Source organism: Zerene cesonia, chromosome 28, assembly GCF_012273895.1.
Source record: "Zerene cesonia ecotype Mississippi chromosome 28, Zerene_cesonia_1.1, whole genome shotgun sequence".
Classification (NCBI taxonomy): domain Eukaryota; kingdom Metazoa; phylum Arthropoda; class Insecta; order Lepidoptera; family Pieridae; genus Zerene; species Zerene cesonia.
This window is the reverse complement of record NC_052129.1, coordinates 5,287,752-5,299,455: the sequence shown is the minus strand read 5'-3', so window position 1 is coordinate 5,299,455 and position 11,704 is coordinate 5,287,752. Positions and strand designations below refer to the sequence as shown.

General features: G+C 32.9%; 1 protein-coding gene across 1 annotated transcript in view; it reads left to right on the top strand.

Moving 5' to 3' along the window:
• Positions 1–11,480, top strand: part of LOC119837654 (facilitated trehalose transporter Tret1-like) — an 18,983-nt gene extending 7,503 nt beyond the window's left edge. The window contains exons 2-4 of the mRNA XM_038363370.1: positions 8,520–8,568; positions 9,232–9,367; positions 9,672–11,480. Coding sequence (XP_038219298.1) covers positions 8,548–8,568; positions 9,232–9,367; positions 9,672–11,011 — 1,497 coding nt within the window. The 5' untranslated portion in view covers positions 8,520–8,547 and the 3' untranslated portion in view covers positions 11,012–11,480. The remainder of the gene's footprint in view (positions 1–8,519; positions 8,569–9,231; positions 9,368–9,671) is intronic.
• The last annotated feature ends 224 nt before the right edge of the window (positions 11,481–11,704 follow it).

Below are 11,704 nucleotides of genomic sequence, written 5' to 3'. Positions count from 1 at the left end.
GTAATTAGACCACTGAAGAACCGCCATACTGGTACAAATGACCTAGTAATTTGTGTCACCATCTCCCGGTCTATAAATTTTGGGGCAATATAAAGATAAAAATTGAAGTCCTCAAAAGGAAGGTTACGTGGCTTATGGCTAAAACCCCACTGCAAACTTACTTCCTTCTACAGAACTGCTTTATGCTAATTTCACAATTAGAAAGAGCAGATTGAAAAAGAAAGAAATGCAGATTTTTTTCTATTAGTACGCAATCGAATTCGACGCTAGAATCATTTAAAAAAGCGCTCCGTATGCCGCGAGCCTAAATGAAACAACCAATTTTTCACTAGCCCATTGTCAAGGACAGTTTGATGTGACTTAAGCTAATGGTAGGTCGGTAACAGCTTAGTCGAACTTACGAAGTCTATAGCACAAGTCAAATGCGTTGAATACTAGTGCGATTGTTTATGAATACATCACATTTGAGAGGTAACTATTTAAAATTCAAATTATTTATTTCATTCTTTAGATGATTGTCTTAAACTATTGGAATTCATTTTGATTATATCCAGGAAAATCGTAAAATTAATTTCCTTTAAGACTATTATTGAATAATTTGAAAAATGTCAAGTGCAAAATAGTGATAATAATCTGAGACAGCATTGAAATATATTATTACAAGACATAAAAATAATTAAATTGAAATCACAAGAGTTAAGATACCATAGATAAACAGACACGTTAAAAAAACTGTTAAAAAGTGCAGCGTTTAAATATTTGCATCTTTATTCTAAATTCTATTACAAACGTATTATTTATATCTATATCTCAGAAAATATATTGTTATATGTACGTATAAAGTGAATAAATAATTAATTCAAGATCTAATTTATTCAGGTAAATGATTAGGTAGCATGTTATTAAATATTATATTAATAAAATGCCATTTAATTCAACATTTACACGTGATACATAAACAGTTTAAAAAGCTAAAGTTTTAAAATTTCCTTGTAAAAATATGTCACTTTTTGATTAAAATGTCATATATTTATTTTAAGTTTTATCAAAATCCATCCCAAAATTTAATGCACGTGTTTTTAGGACCATTTAAATTAGCACTAATTAATTAGTATTACCTATAAACATTTTTCTTTTCTAACCTAATATTTGAACTTATAGCCTGAGGCCCAATTCCTTTTCCTCACCCTTCCCAGTCCAATCCTTCTTTCGAGTCGTTAAGCCTTGTCTTATCCCTTCTCCATTAAAGCGGGCGACGCATACGCTGGCAATACTCTGCGAATGTTCATGGGCGGTGGTGATCGCTTACCATCAGGCGAACCTCCAGCTTAGTCGCTCGCTACGACATAAAAAACCTGGTACATCAGACGCGGATTTAAGCTAGTGTAGAAATATTTGTCTTTTGTCAAGTTTTGTTTGTACAGACAATATCCGAAAAAGGTTTATCATAAACAAACACACTTTCCATGTGAACAATATAAAAAATGAACAAGTTTTTATAGTTTGCTCGAACTTAGCATGTGCAAATATTTAAAATTCAATCGCTTCGTTTACATAACTCCTTACTTATAAATTATTGAATTATTACAATTAAGTATGTGACCTACAAACGATGCTAAAGTACCATCTGTACAGTGTACCTACAATTACATATACATTACCTTGGATATTATTTAATGATATAAAACTAATAAATTAAACTTAGTGTATTTTATTACTTGAATCAGCCGGATTGGCTGATACAACCTATTATGTTAAACGATAAGGAATACTTACAACATAACTATCTTTTAACAAAAATCTAATCCGCTTTCGAATTATCACAACTAAATCGAAGAGGACCACATAGGGGGCACCAGTTTTCAAATAAAAAGAACCATAAACATCGGTTCACCCAGTAAAGAGTCATAATGTATTATAATATATATAATGTAGTCAAATTCATAATCGCCTCCTTTTTTGAAGCCGGTGAAAATATAGTTCGGAATGACCAACTTCTCGAACATTAATAGTCTAGGCTATCATATATAAATAAAATGTATAGTCAAATGTATTACTAAAGGTGTAACTCGAGAACGGCTCGAACAATTCGGTTAATGTTTTTTTTTGTTGAGTTTTTGTTATAGTTCTTAGTGGAGAAAAAAACATATCAAGAGTGAAGCCGGGGCGGATCGCTAGTAATGTAATAAAATTTCAAAAACAACCATTTTTTTAATTATATTTTTGATTATCCGATCAAAGGGCCGTGCTGTCTGACCAATACTAATTCAAGTATGGGATACTAAGAGTATGGGATACGGATATGGGATATAGAAAGAGGTTAGGCGATGTACACCTCTTTCTCACACTGGAAACATTTCTGCTGAACCCTCTCTAATCACATAAGCATCATTAGCCTTAAAATCACAGAAAGTAAAATCATATGACCATTTCCATTTGCAAAAATAGTTTCTACATAATTTGATGTGTACTATGATGTGATTCTTATTTAAAATATATGCAAATTTTGACAAAATATTTTATTTTCCCTATCTACTAACGCCGTCTGCGGCATGTGCGGTGACCCCAATTATAAAGCAAGAGGATAGAAAGATGACAGTGATAAAAAATATTATTTGTGTAGAAATTAAAAACTTTTTAACGGATTTGAAGCGTGGTCACGGGGAGACTCAGTCTCCACGCTGACCACGCTCCCTGTAAAGTGTTCGAAACGTCGGTTTAATAACATGATGAATAAATCGCGTTTAAAATCCATTAAAAAGTTTTTAATTTCTAAATGTATAATACTCGCGTAAAATCAAACACAAGAAAATACTAAGATTATTTGTAATGAACGATTAATGTTTGAAACAACAAAACTCAAATTCAAACGTTTATTTATTCATTTGGACTTCTAGAAGCACTTTTGAATCGTTATAACATCGGTATAACATTTACGAAATAATTATATAATACCTATGTATGTGTAAAAGATGGGCAACTATAGTATCAATAAGAGGTTCTTAAAAAATTTGAAGGTTTAAAAAATTATACAGACTTGAGTCAATTTTATAAATAGTAGCTGCGCCCCGCGGTTTCACCCGCCTAAGTCCGTATCTCGTAGGAATATCGGGATAAAGTTCCCTATATGTTATTCCAGTTGTCTGCGTACCAAATTTAATTGCAATCAGTTCAGTAGTTTTTTCGTGAAAGAGCAACAAACACACACACATCCTTACAAAATTTCGCATTTATAATATAAGTAGGATGTTTGTTTGCCTTTCTTTCACGACTCAGTGGAGCGATTTCACAGTATGTTTTTTGTGTCTGGAGATAGGAGGATAGAGAGTAACACATGGGGAAAGCTAGTTAAATTATACAATAGACTATGAAAAATTGACAGTTTATATAAATAATAATAAAATGCATAAAGAAGAAGAAATTAAAATCTTTTAAAGTGTAAGACAAGCTGTGTTTTTTGTATTAACTACCAGTAACAAATTAAGTTAAATAAATCACTTCTAACGTTTCAATAATGATAGAATCAAATTGTATTTGTTCAAAGAAACGAAATATACGTAAGGAAATTATTTAATCCTGGCGATCCTTATCAGGATATGTGAAACTCATGGAATCATTGTATTGTCTTGATAAGTGTTCAAAGTTTGAATTATATAAAGAGGTTAGAGGAGTCAGTTACATACAAACATGCAGGTGAATTTAAAAAAATCGTGTAAAAATAGAAACAAAATTAAATATCTTCAATTTGACGTTTCTCGTGAACGACCCGTGACCAGTCAACGTCCAGAGAATCCTACTAATATTATAAATGCGAAAGTTTGTAAGGATCTGTGTGTGTATGTTGCTCTTTCACGCAAAAACTACTGAACCGATTGCATTGAAATTTGGTACGTAGACAGCTGGACAACTGGAATAATATATAGGCAACTTTTTATCCCGATATTTCTACGGGATACGGACTAACGCGAGTGAAACCGCGGGGCGCAGCTAGTACTATATAAGTATATAAAATACTGTTTAACGAACATTGACCATTCAGTTATCTGCGATCTTGAATGACATAACATAATTTTAAAGTTCACCTAACGAGGCTAGGTTAATTAAAACGATTTATGAATGCCACACAAGAATGGCGTCAGAAGGCGTTAAGAATCCTATAATTAATAAATTATTTAGTTTATTTACAAGGACTATGGAGATTTATTGCACGCCAAAGGTCTGTATCACATACAAGTCAAGCAGGATAAATCATTAAATGTTTTATTTTTATGCATCAGGCAACTGAGCTGGTGGTTCGTTTAATATTAAGCGATCACCACCATCCATAAACTTTTGCAGATATAGGGCCAATACAAATGCATTGCCCGTTTAAAGGGTAAAGGACAAGGAAAGGATAGACGGCTGGAAAGGAGGAATGGATGGGTAGTGTTGGGAAAAGGAAACGGGTCTACGGACTAATAAATTCGCCTACAGCAATCCCCCCTACGGGATAAGACACTTCGTAGGTTATATATCAAACAATAAAATAAAAAGTAGGTATTAAAATATATATATAAAGTAGGTATTATAATATTACGCAATTTTTAATCGAAGCGGCATACAGCAGACATAATAAATAAAAAAGCTGTGCGCGTGCACACATATACATTGACAGTGAAAATTACAAGGTTTCTCCATTGAAAATAACAATAGAATACGGAATAGATTGTCTATAAATATATTTTATTTTACTTAGATACTGCGTTTCTTTTACATTTGTTTTTATTTTGTCACTAATAAATTGAACGTGTTATCCATCGACTTTTAAAATGAGGAAATTCTAAATTCGACTGTGTATTCTTTTGGGTTTTTCCCCTTAGGTCTTTCGACTGGGTGAACTGATGTTTTTTTTTATTTAAAATCTGGTGCCACCCATTGGTCTCACTCACGATTGGTCTAATTTGATTATTTAAAGGCCAAACAGTTTTTTTGTTAAAAAAAAATTGTTCTAAACCGTTTATTTGAAAGAAACAAACTTATCGTACCGTTTGTACCAATATTTTCATACTTTTTTGATTAAGCTGTAATTTTTTTTTATGCTTACTATAAACAGAGAAAGAGCACATAAAACATTTGCACTATCATGAAAAAAACTCCATCAATAATAGCATTTCAGCTTAAATCGTTCGCTGAGTTTCTTACAAACGGCAAAAACGATTTGTCGTTCCGGTAGTCTCGTCACGACATTCGTTACGTGAACGAAATATAAAGGAAAGTCAGCGAACTGGATCGGGGAAGATTAGTTTAAATCAATCACATTAAAACCCGATAAAAAATCATAAGGAAGGAACGAAACTATTATTGAATTGTCAAGGTCAAAAGCGCAATCGTTCAAAATTTTTCAATTACTTGTAAGTAATACGGAAACGTTCAATAATAAAACATTTACTAAATTATGTCCATTTTTTTATTTAAGCCGTTGCGTTATTTCTGAACGTCACTTGCGCTAATAATACGAATGTAATTTTATGCTTGAATGCTTATGTTAATCAAAAAAAGATTCTAAGAATCCGCAATTAATGAAGAATAGTGGGAATTATTGTTAACTAGATTTCCATCCCGACCTCTCTCGCGAGGTCTTCGAGGACTTTATTCAAGAAGAGGCAGTTAGAAGCGCCTCATTTTGAACCTATCTAATGGCACTTTTTAATTTAATAAGCAAAATTTTAAAGTTTTACAAATTTTAAAAGAAAAACTATTATTAATTATTGTTTTGGGTTTATTATATCCTAATATATCAAAATTGTAAGCAGATCGCTAAAAATGCGTTGGGATAAACCAAAACATATATCACTTAAAACTTTCTAACGAAATACATAACACGTAACAAACCCATAAATACACAATTGAAACATTTTTCATTAATATAAAAGTATCATTATGTCTCTGTATCTGTACCCACATGTGCAATTTATCTGCACATGTGGATAATATCACCACTGCATAAAACGGTGAAGGAAAACATCGTGAGGAAACCGGCATGTCCAAGAATCAAAAAGTTCGACGACATGTGACATCTGCCAACCCGCACTTGGCCAGCGTGGTGGATTATGGCCTAAACCCTCATAGGAGGCCTATGTCCCAGCAGTGGGAATATAGACTGATGATGATGATGATATGTCTCTAACATACGGTAAATTTTCAAACTATCATCCCTTTTCTGGTTCATAGTGGAATTTCTGCTACCTGCATGCTACATTCAGTCCAATCGGTCCTATTATATTTTGGGCTGTGTCTTGATAGAGTAGTCGCCTGCGTTTTATATTTATATACAATAATTGACTCCAATTATGATAATTAAACTCTGGTAACTCGACGTAATAAATAATTATGATAATTGGATGCTAATAGAGTAATTGATTGATGTATTTTTATTCCTCCATAATTTTGTTTCTGTATTTGAATAATTTCTAAGTGTTTTTAAACTGTATACGCTATTAATTGTAATTAAAATTGTATTATTATTTTACGAGAATATGGTAGCAATCAGACAAATAAACTTTAATGTTTTTTTTTGGCATAGGCATTTATATTCATTCATAATATTGCATAAAAATCAGTTAATCTCAAGTCTACAATTTACAAATAGACAGTTTAGGTACTCGTTTGCATATGGTCTGATCCTTTAAATTAGAGCACGATTTTAAAAATGATTCGACTTTATAAATGTCAATAGCATTACGTTCCCGGCTTCTCCTGCATAAACAAAAAAAAAAGTTAAAATTCCCAGGGTTTTTCCCAACATAGTAACAATTTCCCTTGTAATTTCCGGGTAAAACTATCCTATGACTTTTCTTTACTGTAACTGTAGGTACCAAATTTCATCCGAATCATTTTTTCTTTTTCCAATTTCAAGAAATTATTATCTCGATTACAATATCTTTATTTACGTACGTCACGTGTCATGTTGTACGTCCGCGTTTGTCCGCGACTTCTGAACTGCTCAACCAATTTCCACCAATAAAGAAAAAAGTATAAAAAAAATCTATATGAATCATGCTTATAACTAGATCAGGTTGTTTCCAATGTCGTTATTATTAATAGCAAAATGGACATTCAGAGCATTATATTTCGAAAAAAACTTAATTAAAAAAACACATAGTAACGATAGAATCAACTCATTTGTGTTAACGTATGAAATTTAATCAAATCTGGCAATCCTAATCAGAATAAAAAAAAGCTGTGTAAGTTTGAATTAAATCTGTACTTTTAAAGTCCAACAAAATCGAGTCTTAACGAGACGGCATACAAACACACTGGTGAAGCTAACAAAAGCGTGTTAAAAATCGAAATAATGTTTAACACTTCGACATAAAACAATGGTAGGTCTATATTACGTAACTACAACCCCATTAACCAATAAACGGCACTCGTAAATAATGCAGAACGCAGCATCGTTACAACACAAAGCCTTTGTTCCTAGAAATACTTCATTCAGTCCATAGCCAACTTTGACTCATTGGTTTCGTGGTTAACATTTAATTTTTTATATCATAGCGGGCAGCTGAAGTGGTGGTTCGTTGATGGTAAGCGATCACCACCGCCCATGAATGTTAGCAGAGGTAGTGGCTCTTAGAATGCGCTGCCCGCTTTTGAGAGGTAAGTGATAAGGAAAGGTACGAAGACTGGATAGAAGGAATGGACTGGGATGGGTGAGGAAAAGGAAACGTTCCTCCGGCTCCCCCAGCCACTACACAGTACGTACAGAACGTAGTATGCTACTCTTTTACGCCGGTGTCCTGAGGATGCGGTACTTCCCCGGTGCGAGCTAGCCCAATTTGTGCTGTAGTGTGCTCAAAGCCCGAAAAGTCGAACAAGTCTCGGAACAGATGAAGGAATGGATTATGGATGACGTTTTTAAACCTCCTTTAACCTTTAACAAAACATTTGACGATTCATTTTTTATTTATGAATAAAAATAAGATATTAGGTAAAAAAAACTCGCATGGTTAAATACATTTGTACATTATTTTTTTTTAAATAAAAAAGGTCTATCCTCCGATTATGTATTACACCTGTATTGTAGGGATATAAAATTGTATTCGATAGCATGACTCAAGCAATAAAATAAATAGGTACTACACAAATTAAAAACTAATTATAACCGTGCGCATACCTACGAGTTATTGTTTTTTATTATGCAAATTTATTACGTCCTTTGCAAGCTAGGTTCTCTCAATGTAATCGTTTAACTTTAAGCCTAATTAAGTTTTAAGTCCTAGGCCTCATTTCATTTGAATTAGCAAGTTTACAATGGGAGGAAAATAATGGTGAATTTATGAAAAAATTACATTTTTACGCAGCCGATGCATTTTGTATACAATTGACCGATATTTGCAATTATTTATTTTTAGTTGGTACATCCAGTGGAAAGTTAAACAAAAAACAGAGTCAAATAAGAACCTCCTCGAATCGAATCGAAAACGAATTTTGTAGGGACGTGGTACCCCATTTAATTAATATGCTTTTTTATTTTTCAGATTTGAGCCCTATATGTAGTCGAAAAAGATGGAGCCCTTTATAAAACAGGTAATTTGTATACCTCTTTTATCATTTTTATTTTATATTTGTGTCAGCTATGTTAAAAACTAACCAAAACTTAATAAATATAAAACGGAAAGGAAATTGACTTACCTATCAACGCAAAGTCTAAACTACTGGACCAATCAAGCTGTATTTTGGCATGCAGATAGCTTGTATGATGGGCTGAGAAAGCATTTTTATAAATTATACCCTCAAGGGGATAAAATATGGGATGTCAGTTTGTACCAGGAAAATGTATTTTGCTAAGCGAGAAATAGCTAGTATAATTATTATTAAAATTACACTTACTGAGCTTTTACTTTCATTTAATTATAAAACAATTTATATTTAATCCCGGTTATAAATTAAAATAATAGTGTCATTCAAAGTAATAGATAAGACAAACTATGACGACTATGTGATGTTATGTAATGATGATGATGTCTTTGAAACCAACGAACCAAGTAACTATTGGTCAACCACTTTCGAAAATAAACTAATTGCTAAGAAATTGCATCATTACAGACATAGTTAAAAAAAGTACTTTATTTTCTATGCCTTCTTTGTAAACATTAATTTAAACATGAATTTTTTTTCACATGTCACCTATAATGTTAATTAAATTTCCCTCTTTCCACGCATTGTTTATGATTTAAAATCTATTTCCAGGCGTTCGTGGTATCCGGCGCAGCTCTCAACATTATGGGCCATGGCTGTGCGCACGGCTACCCAGCTGTTCTGTTCGCGCAGTTGATCAGAGATGGCGGCCCGGTCACCCTGACTGATCATGATACGTCTTGGATTGGTGAGTGACTTAGATCTCATGTTGGTCAACATGGACTTATGATTCTCAGTTGCGTATCACTACACGTATCGCGATGATACCTACGGTAGATCAAACTGTTACGTGAAGGCAACAATAGGTGAAGATATCATCGTGATACGCAGGAAAACAATCGATACCTATCACTCTTCTAAAGTAGTTCTTGGTTTAAAATAGTTTAAATAGCTCGTTTATAACTATTAACTTAATAAGATAGGAAGTTGTAAACATCTTATGTATTTGCATTTTAAATGTCAACATTAAACATGATTAATTTATGTTTCAGCATCATCAGTAGGCTTGATGGGTATCGTCGGAAACTTCATATCACCAGTGTTCATGTGGAAACTGGGTCGACAGAAGTCCCATTTCATCTCCACTATTCCCGCTCTGCTCGGCTGGATCATCTTTTTCCTGGGAAACTCTGTTCCAATGTTCCTGTTGGCCAGATTACTCCACGGTCTAGCTTTAGGTCTCAGAACTCCATTAGCTGCTATCCTAGTAGCTGAATATACAGAACCTAGATACAGAGGTGCGTTTCTTGGCACTTTCGCAATATCCCTTGGCCTTGGCATATTGTTATCTCACGTATGGGGCGCTTATTTATCCTGGAAAATGACTTCAGTAGTTTGTTCTATGTTTCCGATAATATCGATGGCTATTATAATGCTGTCTCCAGAATCACCATACTGGCTCGTTTCAAAATCAAGGTTTGAAGAGGCAAAAAAGGCTTTCAAATGGGTTCGAGGAGATGGAGAGGAGCAAAGGGAAGAATTCGAAAAGATGGTTCAAGCTCAAGAAAGAGAGACACAGGAAGAAATGAAAACAGAGAGGACAAAGATCTATAAATACACGTGGCTCTCTGTTTTGAGATACGTAATTAACTCATTGAAGGCTGTGTTGAAGATTTTTAAGAAGAAAGAGTTTTATAAGCCATCTATAGTGGCAATTTGTATGCTTGTAGTATTTGAATTCGGCGGGGCTCACATGATACCAGCGTATGGTAATGTTATCCTTCAAGCTGTTTTGAACAAAGAAAGCCTATCAGATGTAACTTGGCAGTTCACTGTTATAGATTTCCTTAGAACCATTTGCGCGTTTCTTGCAATTTTCTTGTTGAAAAAATATAAGCGAAGAACGATATTATTTATCAGCGGAGCCATGACAGTTTTGTCTTTAAGCGCTGTTTCAGTGTTTGTTTATTTGCGAAACGCTGAAATTATTACGCAGGACTGGTTATTGGATACAGTACCAATGGTTTTAATGATAACGTATACTTTATCGTTTTGTTTAGGCGCTGTACCGTTGAATTGGGTTATTTGTGGCGAAGTTTTTCCTTTAGCGTATCGAAGTTTAGGATCGACATTGTCTACTTCATTTTTAACTCCGTCCTTTGTTATATCTATGAAAACAGCGCCACATTTGTATTCAACAATAGGAGTACAAGGCGCCTTTCTAGTCTATTCAGCATTATTGACAATATGCTTAATAATTATGTACGTTTTATTACCTGAGACGAAAGACAGAACATTGATAGACATAGAAAATAGTTTTAAAGGTATTCGTAAATCGGATAGGGAAGTACAACTTAGTTTAATGGAGAAGAAAGAAATTAATGCTGTTTAGATGTAGTTAAGATAGTTGTTAGTTTTATCAATTATTAATATGTCAAACATATTTTAAACGCAAAATTATGAGTTCAATAAAAACAGTCTTAGACTGTTTTAATGTTACGTGTGCATAGTTAAAGTATAAAAATGCTTTTAACAGACTTTTCATTCTTTGTAAAATGGACTAGAAGGGTACATTTTACGATTAAAATATTTATTAAAGTTAATCAATAGTTTTTTTATACTTATTTGATATAAGTTTGAGTTTCAGTATTGTAACGATATTATGTAATACGTAGGTATTAAATAAATATTTAAACATTTTGCTGCCACTAAATAAATCAACCTCACTTAGGTCTCTCTGTATCTCGGTATTAGGTTAAACTATATTAATACAAGTATAATTTAATATGTTAATATATATAATATATTATCATATATAATATTTATTACATATAATAAACGATACGATTAATGGTGGAATTAATGTTTGGCGAGAGGCGTAAGTATTTTGTTAATAATAACAAAGTATTAAATATCAAAGTATTTTTCGAGTACAATTCCAAATGTACGTAACAAGTAATTCATTATATATTAATATTATTATTCTTATAAATCATTTATTACATATGAAAGGACTTAATACTTCTGGTATTAAGGATTCTTCAGCACTTACAGGTTACAGGGTTTTTTCCGAAGAAAAGGCCAG